This window comes from Neolamprologus brichardi, chromosome 20, assembly GCF_056152115.1.
Source record: "Neolamprologus brichardi isolate AB-2024 chromosome 20, ASM5615211v1, whole genome shotgun sequence".
NCBI classification, from domain to species: Eukaryota; Metazoa; Chordata; class Actinopteri; order Cichliformes; family Cichlidae; genus Neolamprologus; species Neolamprologus brichardi.
In genome coordinates, this window is record NC_142123.1 from 25,696,326 (window position 1) to 25,717,475 (window position 21,150).

Genomic DNA, 21,150 nt, shown 5'->3' on the forward strand with positions numbered 1-21,150 from the left:
CAAAAAGCTGACTTTGTTTCAGACAGAAACGCTTTGTCTAAGAGAGAGTGTGTATTCGTGCCAGCCAGTGTGAAGATACAAGGTCAATGACCCACCCCCCATCTACCATCTATCTCAAAATCAGAATCAGCACAGACAAAAGAAAAAATATCACCTCTTACAAAGCTTTAAATTATTTCTAATAGATGCTGGCTGGATGCCCCCAAAACCTAATCTATGAGCTGGTGCATGATATAGCAGTTCTGTTTTAACTTCCCACCCATCACAATGAAGATGACGTTATATTTATGTGTGGATTTCACAATGGATTTATTATAACAAGCTCTCAGGGCCTGTTCGCCAAGCGTGTGACCCAGGCTAAGGACAGCCATCCGAATCAGACTCCCTTGCCAGGCTCTGTCACCTTTTTTAACATAATGGAATAAAAAAATTGTACTATACTCAGATGTTGCTGGAGAGGTAAGGCACAGTGTGGACATGTTGCTGTGACAGAAGATCGGGAAAAGGTAGGGATCTGCTTTCAGCTGAACACGAAGTGGAAGAAGGAACCAAAGACCAAAAAAGACTTAAAGGTAGGACACTACACATTTACCAACTGTAATTAGGACTACAGTATATGTGGTGTTATAAAGAACATTAGAAAACTTTAGATTAGCATCAAGTGTCTTGTTGGGCAAATGAGTGTGTTATTCCTTGCATCTGTCTTTCAAGGAAGTCATGGTCTTAATGATGTCATAGTGTGAACTGAGATGTGGGGCTGGTCGACAAATGCATCAGCAGATTTATGTGAGAGTGAGCGCTATGTTGTGCAGTTCCTGCGCCTGACATTTAGAGAACTGATATGCATTAACATAATTTTTGGAGCGGTGATGTTATAACATGAGGTGGATACGGTGTTTATGCACAATGTCCCAGGAACAAATCCATATGACTTATGTAATCCTTTGGCTTTTCCTCTAACACCACTGTCAGGTCCATCTTTTGAAATATATATGGGAATGTGCCACAATTTTCAAGATTAATTGACACACAGAGATTTTGTACAGATGGCCACTGACTTCGTCCCATGAAAGTGATATTTGTAGTTTAGTTAGTAAAATTTATAACATCTATGCATACCCCCATGCAGTTTGTTTTCAGTGCAAAATGACAGCTAAGGTACAGTAGCTGATACCTTTTAAATATTAAAATATGTGTGCATGTGGCCATAAGATGTTAAACATTTAGATCCTTTCATGTATTTAAAATATGGTAACATGTATAGTCATACAAATATAAAAAAATAGAGATCTTATATTGTATTTCATTCAACTGAGCACTTCTTCCTGATAAAGTGTATGCATTTTTTCCACATTGACATTTTTGGGGGAGAAATGTTGTCACACTTTGCGCTCATCAAACTATAAAATGAGTATTCAGCTCAGTGAGGCAGTATTGTTTTGGCTGCACAGTGGTGATGATGTAATTTCGCACAGTGTCCTGCTCAACAGAAGTTTCTTTCCATCCTATTCTTCTGCTCTCTCTGATGCAGTGACGTCAAAGCGCAAACGATAGGTGCTCTGACTCTGAACAAGCATCTTGTGTGGTTGAACACTCCCTCTCACATGCCATCTGCTCTTACCCGAGCCCTGGGCACTCGTGCCAAAGGGGACCTACGAGCATAGAGACCTTTTTGTCGTCACCGAGCTGGCCTCGTCTGCCTCAGTGCCATGCAATCTGGTGCATGGCACTGATCACGGCTCACTTTCAGGCCTGCTTCAGTCCAATCTATGGGGGGAAAATGCTTATTCTGAGAGCCAAAGGGCTTAACACACCCCTTGTGCTTTTGTGTCCTATGTGAGCCAAGTCAAGATGTGTTTCTGATGTTAATGGAGGATTGTAATGGTTTCCATTGTAGATGCACTGATATTCTCTCTTCTCTGAATTCTTTTTATTCAGTAAAAAGAAAGAAAGAAAAGAAATCTATTACCACGATAAAGCACTACTTAATCATAATATTTAGTTTTAAAGATTTGGAAATACAAATTTTGACTATACTTTTATTTTAATTCTTAGGTTGCAGTGCCACCTCATTTTACCCCACCTCAACACCAAGCTATTGTTCTATCCAGTCGGTGCTGGTCTGTACATGCAGCACCATGTGAATGCCTGAAAGCCTACACAGGTCAGGACACTGTCAACAGCCGTGAGATGGCTTTTGTCTAACACAAATACAGCTTCTCCTGCATCTTTGGCACCTTCTAGAAAAGAAAACTACTCTCCGCCTACCCCGTAGGATTTTCTCAGATGAATGGTAATGACCTTTTCCTGCTTTCCAATGAGTGTGAATGACTGAGTGTATAAAACTCTCTTTCACAAAAAAGTCAATCAAATCATAATTAGTATTTTGAAAACCAAAAAAAAACAAAACAAAACATTAGTCTTGTTTCAATTGCCTTTGTCAGGATGTCATGTGATACGAGATGTGCCAGATGCAATATTCATACACTGGAAACAGATATTGCTTTCATGCTCTGCTTCCCAGTTCTCTGCATTCAACAATAAAGCCCACATTTTGATGTCATCATAACCATCAAGAATGCAAACCGTACAGAATCTGGGTTGTTCTCTGCTTTCATGTGGTCCAGCCTCATTTTTACTAAACAGATTTTGCTCACACCGGATCAAGCAAACATTTTTCAGCTGAAGAAAATACAGGTGCTGCAAAAATATGCTCAACCATGTAACAAGCCTCTCTTGATATAGTCATTTTTTAAAAGTTATTCTTTGAACTTCAATTTATTTATTGTGCAAAATTAGTTTTGTGATCCCGTTGACGAAGTGTTCAGCATTATGACAGACTGGTCAGAGCAGTGAAGTGGGTGAGGTGGAGGTGTTGTGTGGTGCTCATTCATTATTCATGAGATGGGTGGGCAGAGTGTAAGTGGCAGTGACGGACAGAAACTCAATTACTGATGTGTATGAACTCCTCTAGGGTTCTTGACCTGATATTTGAAGGGCTGGAGTATTAATTTCTACACTGCACAAACAAGAATAATTTCCTGAAGTCATTGGATTATTGTTGCTGTGTGAAAGTAACAGAGATGGGGAGAAGAAAACCCTGATTTGGCACAAGCGAGGTAGGTTCGCATAACTTTTTTGTTTCGAAGTCCTGACACATTCCACAGTTCATTACATATTAATAGCAAACAGTTTTAAATAGAGGCATCGAATGAATTGGTTTTTGTTCACACTGACAGATTAATTGTATTCGACCTTCAACATGAACTTAACCACAATTTATTCTTGTCAGGCATTCAGAGGATTCATTTACATATGTGGGAGGCAGTCACTTGTAGACAGCTTAATAACCACAGATTGTGTTGTTTGTGCAGTTTGCTCGCAGTTGTGAAAATATTCTGTTAGTAAATCTAACACTAGGACAGCTTCTAAACAAGTGTTTCTAAGTACAAATACACATCACGTATACTGCAATTTTATGTCACTTTTTTAGGTTTTCAATGGGAAATATTTTACTTACTACATCTACAAGATTTTTTCTTAAAAAGAAAACAGTTTAATGCTAATAGATTTTAATACTACATTGTTTTATAGTAAACCAGTTATTCCCACCATATTATGCTTAGACTCAATTGTCACATGTTTCAGATATGTAATATCTGACTGTCAGATTATGCAAACAAGAAAAATACAAAACTGTGTAGCAAAAATTATGTTTGTCTTGTTTCCATACTTTTTAAAAAAATCTCATAACTGCACCTCAAGCGCCATTCGTAATAACTACAATATACGCTTATCATTTGTCACAGCAAAAATTTAAAGTATATTTGCTTAGGTACAGTTTAGATTGTGAACTATGAGTAAAATGTTTTCTTCACTTTATAATTTGTTCAAGATGTAATGTCTTCTAGATGTCTTGTGTTACTTTTCGTTCAAACTAGGAGTAGAAAAATAGGTGACCACAATCAATTCTGGACTAAATGAAATATAAAGATGGGGACACTGGTCAAACCAGCGCTGCTGCTACTTTTATGGCAGAGTGTTGGGGCTTTGAACGTCCCTCTCGAAGGTAAGTGAATATCTTAAGACCATTGGCTAGTTGTAAATTTATGTCTATGAATAGTTTTTTCACATTACTTCTTAAACTGACTTTATTTCTCTGACTGCAGTCAGACAACCCCCTACTATCATAAAGCAGTCAATGAAAGAGCACATTGTTGACCCCAAAGGGACCATGGTAATAGAGTGTGAAGCCAAAGGAAACCCTCATCCTATGTAAGACCTAAATAATCCACTGAACTGATTTTTTTTAAAACTTAGATTGGCAAACCACTGATTTTTTTTCCCCGGCCTTTTTTCATTTGCTCATTTATGAAGTTTCTCATGGAGGCGTAATGGGAAGTATTTCAATGTGGCACGTGACTCTCAGGTGTCAATGCGCAGGCGCTCAGGGACTCTGGATATCTATGCCCGGAACAATCCAGAAAAGTATGAGGCAGAGTATCAGTGCATTGCCTCCAACCAGTATGGATCTGCATACTCCCACAAGATCATACTACAATTATACAGTAAGTTTGTCTGAATCTAGCAGTGAAAAAGATATACAATGACTTCAGTGTATTGGTTAAAAATATCTGGGATGTATAAATAAATGACAACAAACTGTTTCCATCCCAAAAGGCTTTCACTGTTTAAAGATTAATTTGCTATGGTCTTTTCCATTTATTAAATTAAATTTAAACTTAAAATACAACTAGAAACACAGAAAACCAGAAGATTCAAGACCCAAAACAACAATATGTATATTAAATATTAGCAAGTATACCAGTAATTGGCATAGGGCCAAAACATCCAGCATCAGCCAATATTTAATGAGCAGTGTCAAGCAAATTTTGCAGCTGAGAGGAGTTTTATTCTATTTGTGCAGGACCCCCTGTGTGGCCAAGAGAGATTGTGGAGCCTGTGGTGGTGAGTGCTGGCTTACCACTTGTCCTGTCCTGTGACCCTCCACCTGGCCCACTTAAACCTGAAACATACTGGATGTCCAGTTGTAAGTGTCTGATACCAAATGAAATGCTAGATCAAGTCTAGGGTCAAATGAGCAAAAACAGGAAGATTTTGATCAGCCGTTTGTTACATGTGGTATCTATGTTGGCCCTAAGAGGTCAAATGCACTGCAACCTAAGAAAACATCAGCAAAAAGAATAATGCTACAAAAGCACTTAAAACACAACAAAAGTGGAATAAAACACAATGAACATAGAATAGAGGGAGATAACATGATGTAATAGTTTCAGATTGAACTGATATGCACTGAGAAGAACTGCAGGATTGATCTATGTTGTGAGGGAAATGAAATGCAAAGCTTTGCGTGTTCTAATCGCATGATTCATATAATACTGTAAATACATGTTTGCTATTTTTTGTGCACTTTTAACCAGTTCCATCTGTTACGGTGGGTTGTGCAGGTGTTTTAGAAACAGGACCCAAAAGCAGAAGCTGACAGAGGAGTTGCAGGTTCTAACACAAAACAAGCCTTTATTTTGGCCGAAAAAACAGCAGCAAACAAGAAACTATTAAGAAAAACTAAGAACACTATGAAAAAACTGTGAACAATATGACAGACTATGAAAACTGTGGAGAGAATAACAGACAACCTGACAATGAAACAGAAAACAGAAGACTTAAATAGACAGAAGCTGATCAGGGGAAGTGAGAACACATGGGGAAACAGCTGACTGAAATTTAGCATAATGACTTACAGGGACGTGAAGCTAAAAACAATCACAAAAACACCCCAGACTCTTTCAGAATAAAGCGGGAGACAGGCAAAAATACAATAATCAACGAAATAGACTAAAATATGCAAACCACTGGGTCACATACCCAGTACCGTGACACCATCAGGCTACTGTCTCACCTAAATAACTTCTATTGTGTTTTATGAGCTTTTGTGGTGTTTTTCTACATCTGTTGTGTTGTATTGAGGCTTCCACCATGATTTTTTTCTACTTCTGTTGTATTTTGTGCACTTTTGATGCATTTGTCCATTTGGTGGCATTTTCTTGGGTTGCGGTGCATTTTACTTTTCAGGGCCACCATAGGCATTACACTTCTAAAGCAATGTGAATAAGGAATTTTTAACTCTGTCCTTCATTTCAGGTTCATATGCGAGACCTTTCAACTGGCCCATTCAGACAGCTTTCCCCACCATGCAGCCTGTGCGGCAGGACCGCAGGGTTTCCATGGGAGTCAATGGAGATCTATATTTCTCTAATGTGTTGTTCAATGACTCTGTTGCTGATTACTGCTGTAATGCCCGATTCCCGTACAAAAATGTAATTCAGCAGAAGATGCCTGTAGTTGTGAAGGTGCATACGAGTGAGTATAACTGTGTTCATAATTATTTCTCTATCTATAAAATGTCCTACATCCTCAAGGCCTTACAGTTTGGAGGTTCTGCACAATATCTAATCCTGAAATCAGCTGGAGCCACTCTTCCAGTTTCCCTGTCACAGCACCTAATAGTCCTATTACATGGGTCTACTACTGGGACCTTTTTGGACTTTATCCTCCACATCTACTCCTTTTAATATCTCAGCTCTTGGTACTTCTTAGTTCCATTGTGCTAATCCTTTTATTGTGGCTGTTGGCTGGTATTAGTATATCTATCAGAGCTGCTATCTTTGGGTTCTAGTCAACCACTAGTATTTCAGACTGGTTTGCCAGAATCTGTCTTGAAGCTGAACTTCTGTAGAACCTTACCCCTGTTTTTCTTAACCATCTTTAGAGGTGTCTCCCATCAGGACTGGAGATATTCATGATCACATGATACTGTATGCTGTCCAAGTTGCATTGTACAGCCTGCTACTATGTGGTGGACATAGCATTTTTGCATTTCTGCAAATTGGATCCTGTATGGATCTGGTGCTTAGGCAGAGTCTCTGTGCTGTCCTTTAGATTGCCTGGTAGGATGTCAGCCATTTCCTCTGTTAGTGATACAGCCCATGGAGGGGGTGAGGTCTCCCACAATACTATTTTGCCCCGTGTCTTGTCATTTTGCTCTTATTCCAGATCACCTTTCACTGTTTGAAGCCACTTTATAGGCACCCACCCAGCCCTTTACACATAACATGCAAACAGCACAGGTACATTTCAGACGTTGACGAAAACATAGAGTACAGGCACAGCAAATTAATAAATGCAGTAGATAAAAATGAATCAAATAACAAGTTGGGATGTTAGCATATGTTGCTTGAAACACAGGAAGATGCCACTAAATATAATCACTTCCAGCAAATGACAAATTAAAATCCTATTCCTTTTGGAGCTAGTTTAGCTCACTGGTTGAGTAGGTGCCCGTGTGCCACAAGGCTGAAATGTTGATTATTAATCTTTTATACTTGATTTTCTGGTTATTTTTTTCCAAAGCTCATGCAGTGGTTGAGGCTGCTCCCACCTGGCTGTCTCCTACAGGCTCATCAAGCTCAATATTGGTCCTGCAGGGGGAGGAGCTGCTCCTGGAGTGCATTGCTGCAGGAATGTGAGTCTTCAATAAGGATCACACACACAAAAAAAATTAGTAATTTCAAGTTTATGCCACAAATGATTATACAACAGTTTATTTTGTGTTTAGTGTAAGTATTTTCACCTTGAATTCATGAAAGTTATCCTGTGTAAAGCCTTGTTTGTCATTATTAAGGCCAACTCCTCACATTACCTGGGCCAAGGATGGAGAGGACTTGCAAGTGACATCTCGCATGAAAGTGAAGAACTTCAACAAAATGATTCAAATCCCAAAAGCATCTTTTGAAGATGCAGGTGAATACACCTGCACTGCTAAAAATAGGTTAGGCTACGCTGAGCACACAATAACTGTCAGGGTCAAAGGTGAGTTCTTCAGAAACATAGAGTATTTTATGTTTGGACTGATCATTATAATCCAAACTAATAACATATTTTCTGTTTGACAGCGACTCCTTTCTGGTTGGAAAAACCCACCAACCTGATTTTGGCACCAGAGGAAAATGGACGGTTGGTGTGTCGCGCTGATGGGGCTCCTCGTCCCACAATCAGCTGGTTCATTAACGGAGAACCGATTGAAAGTATGTTTTAGGAGATCTTGTCTAAAAGGCATAAAAATGAATAAAAAAATATTGTGCCTAACTTTTATTTTTCCTTTTTGGTGGGGTTTTTTTTTTCAGCTGCTACACCACTGCCTAACAGACAGGTTTCAGGAGAAGCGCTAATCTTCCGCAGTGTAACTACTGAAAACACTGCCGTCTACCAATGCAATGCTTCAAATCAGTATGGCTACTTATTGGCCAATGCATTTATTAATGTGCTACGTAAGTTACCAACCACTGTCACTCATAACATTAATTAAAACAGAGTTATTTTTAAAGAAAACGAATGTGTACACTTATGTCTGCATTTTTATTTTGTTAAATATGAACAAAATAGCAGAAGTGCTGCTTCGTATCTGGCCAGAAAGACCAGTATCAGTGTGTTAATTTGATAACTCAATAAAAGGCTTTATTTAGTTAAGAGTGAGAAAAAAAATGAGTTCACGTTTGCAATTTTGTCTCGTTATACAATATTTTAAAAAACAAACAAAACGCTAGATTTTTGCAAATATTTATGGATGTTTTCTTGTTTTGTTTCTGTACTACTTGAACACTAAAGTGGCCCTCCAATGAGATGACAGTGCCAGCAGTGGCTCACAGCTCATTTAAGTTTGAGACCCCTGCTTTACACCGATTTATAATTACTCATTTGAAAAGTTACTCTTTAGGAGAGTGAAACTGTTTGTTAGCAATTTTTTTTAACTTTCTTTACTCAAAGCTACATTTGAAAATGTAATAGGTCAATTTATTAAGCACAATATGCAGTCACAGTTCCATATTTTATATAGTAAATATTATATATTATATAATATATATTATATATGAGGGTTTAATTAAATAATCACATTTTGGACTGGTCATTCCCTATCTGAGGTAGAAATAACACGTTTTTCTGCCGCTCGTGTCCTTGCCATGATGCATTGTTTAGGTCAAATTTGCTTTTTTTATATCATGGGAGAGTATACTGGGTGCATATTGAAGTCAAATAATCACTGATGATGCTGCAGTTGCTCCCTTTTCCCATAGATGCAACGCCACGAATCCTTGGGGCAAGAAATGAATTCATCAAAGTGACTGAGGGTAGTCGTACCTTTTTAGATTGCCAGTACTTTGGTTCTCCAGTGCCTGAGTTGAGATGGTAAGATGGTGTGTGACACTGTTATGATTTATAAATCCTCTCACAGTAAGTGTGTGTCTTAACATATGTCCATGCTTCTTCTTACACAGGTCCAAATATGGGCAAGGAAATCTTGAAGGAAATCGTTTTAAAACCCACAGCAATGGGACTCTGGAGATCAAACATATCAAGATAGAAGACCAAGGAACTTACGTGTGTGTAGTCAGCAACATTGCAGGGAGAGATGAGGATCAAGTCAGAGTAGAGGTCAAAGGTGAAGAGTCATTAAAATAAAAAATAATTGAGTTGGCAATAAAAATTTGACATACATTTTTTTTCATTGTACAATATTGTATTTATTTTGTTTGCAGAACCCATATTAATTGTCACAAGACCACAGAGTATGAAAGTCATGCGTGCAAGTGATGTCCGACTGGAGTGTGGTGTAACAGCAGATGTCACGACTCCTATCACAACCACTTGGTTGAAAAACAAAAAGCATCTCACTCTTGGTTGGAGGTAGGATTATTGTGTATTATTTACTGTTAATTAAAGTACATTTATGCATATATGAGTACATATATGAGGCCTGTTTGTGCAGCTAAGGTTATATTATTAGTTTCAGTGTAATCAAATGAGCTTCTAGATCTCACCAATTTTATTCAATTTCTCAGAATCTCAATGGATGAATCAAATCTAGTGATTGCTAATGTAAACACAGGCGATGAGGGAAATTATACATGTGTCATCAAGAGTGAGCTTGAACAGAAATCTGCCTCAGCACACCTAATGGTGATGGGTATGAAACACTGAAACCAAAGATATTTTATCAACCATATGACATGCTGAAATGTCTTTTTAATTATTTCTGTATTTATTTTATTTATAGACCGTCCAAATCCTCCCACTAACTTGGAGTTATCTGATCCATATGAACGTACTGTAAGACTGAGCTGGGTTCCTGGAGATAGCAACCACAGCCCCATAACAGGTAAAAGATGAAAACTCAAAAAATTACAAAAATAAACACTTTTTTAAACATTATTACCATTTTTGAGGACTCTTTTGCTGTATTGACTAGCATTTTGGTTGTTTTTGCATTCTTTGTTCTCTCGCAGAGTTCTTAGTGCAATATGACGACGATGATTGGTTGCCTGGAAAGTGGAGAAATCTTTCAACGTACCCAGGGAACCTCAACTCTGTCATTTTGCATCTCATACCTTTTACGTACTATGAGTTCAGAGTCATCGCTATTAACGAAATTGGAGCTAGTCGCCCTAGTCGTCCATCTAAGCGTTTTCAGACCAGCGGTGCACGTGGGTGTCATACTAGCAAATGTTTTGGTTTGGGACAATAAATACTCAGAGTAAAGACTGGGATATATGACAATGTTGTGCAAAAGTTTTGAAGTACCTCTTATTTCTTTATATTTTGCTAGGAAAATTGTAAATGTGTGGAAATACAGTATATGAGGCAAAAACAAAGTTTGAATGAGCTAATGAGCTTAAAAGTTAGTATTTGGTATGACCACCTTTATTATTTAACAAAGCCTGAACTCTCTTAGGCAAGCTTTAATGTAATTTCTATAGGAAATCTTCTAGAATAGTTCTTAGGGCTTCTTGCGGGACATCCAAAGCTCTTTTTGGATATTTGCAGTTTTTTATTTTTCTGTCAAGAAGATCCCTACAAGCTTCAATAATGTAGCTTTCCAGGTTCTGGGGAGGCCAATCCATGGCTGAAGTGTTCCATTGTGTGTTTTACTATCCAGGTATGCTTTTAGTGCACTGGTTATGTGTTTGAGATCATTGGCGTTGCTGAAAAATGAAGCCATTGCCAATCAAATGCTTTCCAGATTATATGGTAGCTCAAAATCTGTCATTACATTTATGCTATCATAATTCCATCAATCATGACAAGATCTCCAACACTGCTGACTGAAATGCAGGACCAAACCATGACAGAGTCTCCACCATGTTTTACAGATTTGAATCATTACTCCACGAATCGCTACCTTATCGTGGTGGAGGGGTTTGTGTCCCAGGGATCCCAGGGGCTATGTTGTCTGGGGGCTTTTGCCCCCTGGTAGGGTCTCCCATGGCAAATTGGTCCTGGGTGAGGGACCAGACAAAAAGCAATTCAGAAGACCCCTATGAAAAGACCACCGAGGGAACAGTTCACCCTGCCCGGGATAGGGTCACCGGGGGCCCCGCCCTTTAGCCATGTCCGGGGAGGGTGCCCGAGGGCAAGCATCTGGTGGCCGAGCCTTAGTCCATGGGGCCCGGCCAGACACAGCCCAAAAAAGGGGCATGGGCCCATCTTCCTGCAGGCCCACCACCCGCAGGAGGCACCGTAGGAGTCGGGTGCAATGTGAGCCGGGCAGGAGCCAGGAGCGGAGGTCCTGGCTACCAAGACTGGCAATTGGGACATGGAATGTCAACTCTCTGGTGGGGAAGGAGCCTGAAATAGTGTGTGACCTCACCTCAACGCATGGCCTGGGCTCTGGAACCAGCCTCCTGGAGAGGGGCTGGACTCTGTCTCAGTCTGGAGTTGCCCCTGGTGAGAGGCGGCGGGCTGGGGTGGGTATCGTGACGAGAGGGTTTGTTCCCTTCGCCTTCGGGTCAGGGAATGGGTCTTGACCGTTGTTGGCGCTTATGCGCACACGTGGGCAATGACAGTGAGACTTGGAAGGGCGTGATTGGGAGGAACAGCCTCCTGGATCTAAACCCGAGCGGTGTTTTGTTATTGGACTTCTATGCAAACCACAGTTTGGCCATAACGAACACCATGTTCGAACATAAGAGTGTCCATAAGTGCACGTGGCACCAGGACACTGTAGGCCACAGGTCCATGATCGATTTTGTAATCGTATCGCCAGACCTGAGGACATATGTTTTGGACACTCGGGTAAAGGGAGGGGCCGAGCTGTCAACTGATTACCACCTGGTGGTGAGTTGGATCAGGTGGCGAGGGAGGACGCTGGACAGACCTGGTGCGCCTAAACATACAGTGAGGGTGTGCTGGGAACGTCTAGGAGAGGCCCAGTCCGCGAGATCTTCAATTCACACCTCCGGCAGAGCTTCAACAGCATTCCGACGGAGACTGGGGACATTGAGTCCGAATGGACCATGTTCAGCACCTCCATTGCCGAAGCCGCTGCACTGATCCGCAGCTGCAAGGTACTTGGTGCCTGTTGTGGTGGTAATCCCCGAACCAAACGGTGGACCCCAGAGGTGAGGGGAGCCACCAAGCCTGTGGGACTCAACCAGTCTACATGTGTTTTGTGGACTTGGAGAAGGCATTCAACCGTCTCCCTCGGGGGGTCCTGTGTGGGGTGCTCCAGGAGTATGGGGTGTCTGGCCCATTGCTACGGGCCATTCAATCCTTATACAACCGTTGCAAGAGCTTGGTCCGCATAGCCGGCAATATTCAGACTCGTTCCTGGTGGGTGAAGGGTTCCGCCAGGGCTGCCCTTTGTCACCAATTCTGTTCATAATTTTTATGGACAGATTTTCTAGGCGTAGCAAAGTGGCGGAAGGCTTTCACTTGGGTGGTCTCAGGATCTCCTCTCTGCTTTTTGCAGATGATGTGGTTCTGTTGGCTTCATCGGGTGATGGCCTCCAGCTCGCCTTGGAACGGTTCGCAGCACCTCCAAATCTGAGGCCATGGTCCTCAGCCGGAAAAGGGTGGAGTGCCCACTCCGGGTCAGGGACGAGTTCCTGCCCCAAGTGGAGGAGTTTATGTATCTCAGGGTCTTGTTCTCGAGTGATAAAAAAAAGATTTGTTACTTTTGCAGTTATTTTTCCTTTTGAGTAAATAAATGACAAGTAATAAGTTAATAAGTCCCAGAAATAAGCTTTTAGATGTTTTGCAAAACCAGGCACCTCCCAACTCCCAACTTCTGATCTTTATGCTAAACTAGGTTTCATTAGCTAGCTAGCTTATTTTTCAACTGTAGTAAATGTATCTCTCTGAATCACAAACAGTTTTTCAAAATTGTGTTCATTTTTTTGCACAGCTCCAGATATAATCCCAAAGAATTTAAAAGGCGTAGGTACATGGAGAAATAACATGGAAATCAGCTGGGAGGTAATCAGAACTTACATAATCCTTCTTTTATTTATCACTAATATCTTCACATATCTTCGCACAATAAAGCTTTCTAATTTTATAAAAACGTGCTTTTAGCCTCTAACCTACAGAGAGTGGAATGGACCCCATCTAAAGTATCTGGTGTGGTGGAGAAGGAGAGATTCTCGAGAGGAGTGGAAGAATGCAACCACCAAGTGGCTAAAATATTACATCTATGATGCGGATACCTTTACTCCTTATGAGATCAAAGTCCAGGCAGTGAATGACTTTGGGCTGGGACCAGAGACTCCTGTTGTCATTGGTTATTCTGGTGAAGGCCGTACGTACCTACATTTCTTTTATCATAACATAGTAAGGAGTAGGAATTTTGGAAGGAAATCAATACATGTCGGTGAACTTCATTGTACTTCGGTATAGATTCTCTGCTTCACTACATTAGAGATTACAAACTGTTCTATAGATAGACTTTCTTTAATTTGGTATAAACCACCATCAAAAGGCAGACTGTTCCCCTGATTAATTTTTAGCATTTAATTTTTTGTCAGACTGGCTGTCAGCTGATATTCAATTTACAATAATGGTGGGTGTTCAGTATTAACATGGGCAGAATCTCAAATAATGAGGTCAGTTTACATCCAAGTATTCCTGGTGAGACAAAAGCAGGGAATCATGAATAATTTCGGAGGAAATCAGTTTTTGTCATTACATGTTTTATGCTCACTGATAGCAAAGAAATTCAGTGCCATCTCTGTTTTCCCCAAGGCCCAACAACAGCACCCCTGAACCTGAGAGTGTCCGACATCGAGAGCTCTCAGGTGACTCTACACTGGGATCCAGTGACAAGTGATACAATTATGGGAGAACTGAAAGAATACAAGGTGAATTCAGCATTTGATAATGGACAGTAAATTTGCCTACATTTTTGTTTATTGACATTCAAAATTAAGGGCATTTAATCATTTTAATTTAAAGAAATGCAGCTGGTGATGAACGCAATCAAAATACTAAAATATACCAGGTTTCATTTGATATAATGGTGTGTAAAACATTAATACCAGCTGAGAAAGAAGTCTCAGAGTGTGCTCTGTGTGAAAAGTTATATACTATACATCTAAAAGAATCAAATGGAAAACAGTTTTAAGCTAACCCAGTTAACCCATTCTGCATTTTCCATAATTGCCATTCAGTTAAATTACATTTTGAGCTGTTGCTTTATCATTTGATTTCTAAAATTTCATTTTTCACTGTATTATCAGTACACCGGGAGAGCAGCTTGCAGCAACCACATTATACAGTGGGGCAAAAAAGTATTTAGTCAGCCACCGATTGTGCAAGTTCCCCCACTTAAAATGATGACAGAGGTCAGTAATTTGCACCAGAGGTACACTTCAACTGTGAGAGACAGAATGTGAAAAAAAAATCCATGAATTCACATGGTAGGATTTGTAAAGAATTTATTCGTAAATCAGGGTGGAAAATAAGTATTTGGTCACCTCAAACAAGGAAAATCCCTGGCTCTCACAGACCTGTAACGTCTTCTGTAAGAAGCTTTTCTGTCCCCCACTCGTTACCTGTATGAATGGCACCTGTTTGACCTCATCATCTGTATAAAAGACACCTGTCCACAGCCTCAACCAGTCAGACTCCAAACTCCGCCATGGCCAAGACCAAAGAGCTTTCGAAGGACACCAGGAAAAGAATTGTAGACCTGCACCAGACTGGGAAGAGTGAATCTACAATAGGCAAGCAGCTTGGTGTGAAAAAATCAACTGTGGGAGCAATCATCAGAAAATGGAAGACATACAAGACCACTGATAATCTCCCTCGATCTGGGGCTCCACGCAAGATCTCATCCCGTGGGGTCAAAATGATCATGAGAACGGTGAGCAAAGATCCCAGAACCACACGGGGGGACCTGGTGAATGACCTGCAGAGAGCTGGGACCAAAGTAACAAAGGTCACCATCAGTAACACACTACAACGGCAGGGAATCAAATCCCGCAGTGCCAGACGTGTTCCGCTGCTGAAGCCAGTGCATGTCCAGGCCCGTCTGAAGTTTGCCAGAGAGCACATGGATGATACAGCAGAGGATTGGGAGAATGTCATGTGGTCAGATGAAACCAAAGTAGAACTTTTTGGTATAAACTCAACTCGTCGTGTTTGGAGGAAGAAGAATACTGAGTTGCATCCCAAGAACACCATACCTACTGTGAAGCATGGGGGTGGAAACATCATGCTATGGGGCTGTTTTTCTGCCAAGGGGACAGGACGACTGATCCGTGTTAAGGACAGAATGAATGGGGCCAAGTATCGTGAGATTTTGAGCCAAAACCTCCTTCCATCAGTGAGAACTTTGAAGATGAAACGAGGCTGGGTCTTCCAACATGACAATGATCCAAAACACACCGCCCGGGCAACAAAGGAGTGGCTCCGTAAGAAGCATTTGAAAGTCCTGGAGTGGCCTAGCCAGTCTCCAGACCTCAACCCCATAGAAAATCTGTGGCGGGAGTTGAAAGTCCGTGTTGCTCGGCGACAGCCCTAAAACATTACTGCTCTTGAGAAGATCTGCATGGAGGAATGGGCCAAAATACCAGCTACTGTGTGTGCAAACCTGGTAAAGACCTATAGTAAACGTTTGACCTCTGTTATTGCCAACAAAGGTTATGTTACAAAGTATTGAGTTGTATTTTTGTTATTGACCAAATACTTATTTTCCACCCTGATTTACGAATAAATTCTTTACAAATCCTACCATGTGAATTCATGGATTTTTTTTTCACATTCTGTCTCTCACAGTTGAAGTGTACCTCTGGTGCAAATTACTGACCTCTGTCATCATTTTAAGTGGGGGAACTTGCACAATCGGTGGCTGACTAAATACTTTTTTGCCCCACTGTATATTAAATAGTGGGCCTGACCAGTAATTAATCAGTTACACTATACATTAGATATTACTGAAATTCTGAATAATAATATAATTTTTTATGTATGAACTTATCTATCTTTTCAGCTAATTTCAAGAAAAAAAAAACCTTTACCCTCATGTAAAAGAAACTTTGGCTTAATTGGTCTGTCATTGTTTCATCTGCTTTTGCCATCTTGCCATCAGGAAATCGAGTTTAGGTTGATAAAATCATACAGTAGAAAGATTACTGAGTTTCATGTTGCTACGTAACGTGAGTACTCGATTGCTTGTTTGGAGAGCAGAAGATCTAAAATGTGTGTTGTCTCTCATTTCTCAGGTCTACTACTGGAGGGACAGCAGCCAGCTGAGGTGGCATTGGGTTGACAGAGGGATGAAGTCCAAAGAATTTCCTATCAATGGCCCGGACCCCTCTGGGGTCCTTGATGAGCTTATTCCCTACAGCAACTACAAAATGTACATAGTTGTGGCGAACAGTCGATACGAAGGGCCGCCAAGTAATAACATACATTTCTCAACACCTGAAGGAGGTAAGTGTTACCACTTTGTCAACAAAACAATAATTTTAGAGATTAGCCTCTATCAATCACAAGCAAATCACAAATTAATGTGTTTTTCCTCCCCCCGGTATGTTTATCATCTGCTGCTGTGTTCTCTCCTGTAGTACCATCTGCTCCTAGATCCTTCAGGATCCAACAGCGACATCTGGACAGTATTTATGTTGACTGGGGCCTGCCAGCAGAACCCAATGGCATAATTACTGGGTATTCCCTCAAGTACCAGACAGGTATGAGCTGAAAACACTCTGAAAGAACAGGAATCTGATTATTCTAGTAAAGCTGGCAAAGGTCCTCATCTATGTAACTCAACAGTGCTCTTAAATAAGCACTCAAAGATCAGAATATGACTAAAGCACGTTCTTATTAACTCTTGCATAGTCACTCTCTGAGTAGGGGAGGTAGTTAATAGCTCAGCACCAGTATCAACAGTTCTCCCTATAAAAGGAAATGCCCACTCTCTCCACAGTGAACGCCACCAGGGGAGAGGAGCTGCGAGTTGAAGAGCTTCCTCCTAATGTGACAAGCTTCTCAATCCGCCGATATGACCGATACACTCGATACAGATTTTCTGTGGCAGCACGAACTCGCCTAGGGATAGGCGAATGGCATACAGAGGAATCACCCCACTACACTACAGAGAGTAATTAAGTCCTTTCTTCAGCTAAAACTGCTTAAAGCTGTTCCATTGTCACAAGGGGTCACAGCAAGTAGCTCAGCACATGCCCAGCAAATGTGTAAATCACAACACTTTAGAGCCACCTACTCAGACAAATAAAAGAAACACTAAATGACTATGTTCACGTTGGTTGACTTAATGATGTGTGCCCTTGCGTGTCTCAGTTTATGCTCAGGATCAGGTGGATATCACCACTCAGGGCTGGTTCATTGGGATAATGTGTGCTGTGGCTCTCATCGTGCTCATCCTTCTCATCGTCTGTTTCATCAAGCGGAGCAGAGGAGGAAAATACCCAGGTAGGTTGGTGATGCCTAACTGTAGCTGTAGAAAAATTTTAAGGCCTTACATTTTGTAGAGTTGGTTGAACAGAATTTTTAAACATCTTGGGTGTTGTCGTTTGGGATGTTTTACCAAATTTTAATACAGTATAAAACAAACTTTATATTAACTTATTTTTAAAAAAGAAATACAAATTATCAAAAAATTGTTAGTTATAATCATATTCAGGCTCCATGGTGTTAATAAAGCTCATTGGTACTATTTCAGTACGGGATAAAAAGGACATTTCACTGGAGCCGGTGGATGACAAAGATCAGGAGGGATCATTTGATTATCGGTAAGTTTTACCTTCTCTGGAAAATGAATGAATTTTTAAATTCAGACACTAACAAAAACTTTTACTGCTTCTCCCTGAGGGAAGTTGTGATTTAACAACACCTCAAATCAGTAAATAATATTATCTTACCAAACTGCTTTACAAAGTAGTCAATGTTTGCAACGTTTCTTAAGTCATGTACTATAATTTATTTTGTAATTGCACAGTAATAATACTCGACAAGGAAGATGTGTATTATGTTTGTTATTGTTGTACTGTAACACTGCACCACACTATCACTGTTGAAAACTATAACTAAAATTAAAACTTTGAAAAAAATTTTTGAAAAATTAGATAAAAACAACCTATTTGTTTACCTATTATCCATTTGCTCCTGTGCATTTTTCTCTTGGTTTCATAAATTAAAGCTGCCCTGTGGAACTGCTGTTCCAGTGTCCTTCATCATAAACACGTTACACTTAACATTTCATTTTGCTAGCACATCGCACCCTCCTTCTGCATGTATGTGATCAGTGGAACAGCAGGGAACTAAATACTTAAATACCATTATTTCTTTATAACTTTAATGTTGATTTAAAACTCCATTGGGTATCTTTAATTTTGATTAGATTTTAGCATCAAAATGCACAGGTTCAAATCTTATTTTTATTTGATTTATAATAACTCTTTGATCATAATTACATTAATCTGTGTTTTTCTTTTTTTTACTCTGCCTTTTCTATCTAAACCCTTCCCCTCCAAAACCTCAATCCTTTTCTTTTTCAAAGGTCCCTTGAAAGGTATGAAAAAAACAAATATTGACACTTTGATATTATACCTGTGCGATCCTGGAAAGATGATACAGATTTGTGAAGCTGCAAAAACTGTATTTGTACTTGCAATACGTTTTCCTTTTGTAAATGAATGGAAGTCAGTCCTCTGACACACTGAATTCTTTTCATATTTTAGAATAGCACGTGTGTCCACTCTCCCCTACCCTCGCAGGTATGATCATTTAGTACTGCAAATTCTTTACAACTACTTTATAATAAGATTGAATCATTTTATTTTTTTATCTTTTCCATAATATCTTGAGTTTTTATTTATTTTTTAATCATTCATTCCTTCATTGTTTTTTGTAGAGAAGAGGAACGAGGGCTTCAAAGAGGTCAGCCATCTATTGAGGCAATAATGAAGCGATCAGACAGCGATGACAGTCTGGTGGAATATGGAGAAGGGGGCGAGATACCATTCAATGAAGATGGCTCATTCATTGGCCAGTACACAGGAACCAGGAGAGACGTCAGGGAGTTGGACTTTGGTGGAAGTCTGGAGATGCACTCACCAATAAATACCATCTACTCCCTGGCTTAACACTCAGATGTCAGACTGTGCTTCTGAAATACACAGAGCTATTTGTCATGTGGTTTCACTATCCCTGCATCCTCCACCTTCAATTTAGAACCTGGAGGAACTTTTATTTGTCAGCAGGACACAGCTTGAGAGTAAAGTGCTGTTTAAGCCCTCCCTATCCTTGCAGACAGCACAACTTTCGGGCATTTATGGAATAAAATGTAGAAAAGTTGGAATAATTTTTCTATAGAGATGTGATTTTCTTTTAAACAAAGCTTTTATCTCTTTTGTAAAATACAAATATACATCGTTCAGTTATCCTATTAGGAAAGAGACACTTGCTGCGGATCACAGGAGATGAAAGTGGAACAGTTTATCATGTTGATAAAAATGGTTACAAGGACTGATCTAGATTGGTTCTATCATTTTTTTTCCTGCTAATTTCAAGAAATCTATTATTTTTGAATACTTACAGTTTGATAGAAGGGAAGTATCTATCAATTCAATTTTTTTCTGCTTATCCAATTCACAGTCGCCAGGGGGGCTAAAGCCTATTCCAGCTGTCCCAGGGTGACAGGTGGGCTATACTCTGAACAGGTGCCCAATCTGTCACAAGGCTAAAATGCAGGACAGACAACGAGTCACATTCATACCTATGGGCAATTTAGATAATAAAAAAACCTATCCTCATGCCTGTCTTTGGACTATGGGAGGAAGCCAGACTACCCAGAGATAACCCACACAGACATGGAGGTTATCGTGTCCGCAACTGTGCCACAAAAAGGGTACTACAAATAAAGGAAAAGAAAATCTCTCCATGGACTAACAATTCATTTGTCAGTTTAAAATCTGATTCTGTATGAAACAAGATGTCAAACCATTTGAGGAATCAATTGTGAGCCATAAATCAACTATCACTATAAACTATAAAATCAGAGGTCACACATGAACCGGTCTCCTAATTTCACTCACAGTAGAAATGACTAATATTTATGTAACAACAGTTTTTTTTTTGGACTACTAATGCCACCTCTGTATTAAGACTGTTATATCTGATTTTAAATAAAGTGAAAGTATTTCTAGGATGATGGAAAAATCAGCTTCGGTATCTTGGAATTTTAAAGGGATGCCCAAAACCTTCTTTTATTATCATTCTTAGAGTTAGCTTTTAACATCAATTTAGGGTTAACCGCTGTAACACATGACCACAAAATAATGTTTAGTTGTGTGAGTGGAAAGAACATGAATAACGCACACATGTCCAGATGTTACAGTCACATGAGATAAGTATATATATAAATATATATATAAGATTAAAAAAAATATAAAATAAAAACAATCATCATGATCATGACCACCTCTATAAAAGGTGCCAGAGAGGAAAATTATTAACAGTGATCTTGAAGACGCAGTTGTTACTGTCCAGTCTTGGAAGGGTTACATCAAGATTTCCAAACAAGTGAAGTGTAATCTATCATTCTAATTGTCCACAAGGATGTTTCACAAGTGGAAAACATTCATGACAGTTGGTGATCTTCCCAGTCAGCTTAAACTTTGGGTCATGCAACAGGGCAATGACCTAAAGCACACCATGAAATTTTCAACAGAATGACTGAAAAACAACAGAATGAACGTGTTGCAATGGTCCAAAGTCCAGCCTCCAGCTTAATCCAAATGCTATGACAAACAGGAAAGTGGACTGAACTTAAGC

The 21,150-nt window shown here is 39.9% G+C and overlaps 1 protein-coding gene across 2 annotated transcripts; it reads left to right on the plus strand.

The window, feature by feature from the left end:
• The first annotated feature begins 28 nt into the window (after positions 1–28).
• nfascb (neurofascin homolog (chicken) b) lies at positions 29–19,928 on the plus strand. 2 transcript variants are annotated; one of them, XM_006794205.3, is made up of 28 exons: positions 29–572; positions 2,975–3,119; positions 3,942–4,069; positions 4,170–4,275; positions 4,378–4,568; positions 4,928–5,050; positions 6,163–6,381; positions 7,432–7,543; positions 7,703–7,890; positions 7,974–8,105; positions 8,205–8,348; positions 9,153–9,264; positions 9,354–9,517; positions 9,615–9,762; positions 9,918–10,042; positions 10,133–10,234; positions 10,362–10,559; positions 13,259–13,329; positions 13,429–13,651; positions 14,095–14,210; positions 16,575–16,785; positions 16,920–17,042; positions 17,282–17,455; positions 17,656–17,787; positions 18,038–18,107; positions 18,875–18,886; positions 19,056–19,091; positions 19,229–19,928. In XM_006794205.3, exons 3-28 carry the CDS (start codon positions 3,994–3,996, stop codon positions 19,458–19,460), a joined length of 3,540 nt encoding a protein of 1,179 aa, XP_006794268.2. In that variant the 5' UTR covers positions 29–572; positions 2,975–3,119; positions 3,942–3,993; the 3' UTR covers positions 19,461–19,928. The 2 variants fall into 2 exon arrangements, with proteins under 2 accessions (XP_006794268.2, XP_087689687.1); XM_087833561.1 differs by lacking the exons at positions 19,056–19,091; positions 19,229–19,928 and adding an exon at positions 2,056–2,293 and having other exon boundaries at positions 18,875–18,918.
• The last annotated feature ends 1,222 nt before the right edge of the window (positions 19,929–21,150 follow it).

What these genes read in the sequence shown, in the direction of transcription:
- nfascb (XM_006794205.3), top strand. Translation starts at nt 3,994, where the DNA reads ATGGGGACACTGGTCAAACCAGCGCTGCTGCTACTTTTATGGCAGAGT. An exon ending in GAGTGCATTGCTGCAGGAAT is followed by an intron (nt 7,544 to 7,702) that starts GTGAGTCTTCAA and finishes GTCATTATTAAG; the next exon opens with GCCAACTCCTCACATTACCT. An exon ending in CAGAGGAGGAAAATACCCAG is followed by an intron (nt 17,788 to 18,037) that starts GTAGGTTGGTGA and finishes GTACTATTTCAG; the next exon opens with TACGGGATAAAAAGGACATT.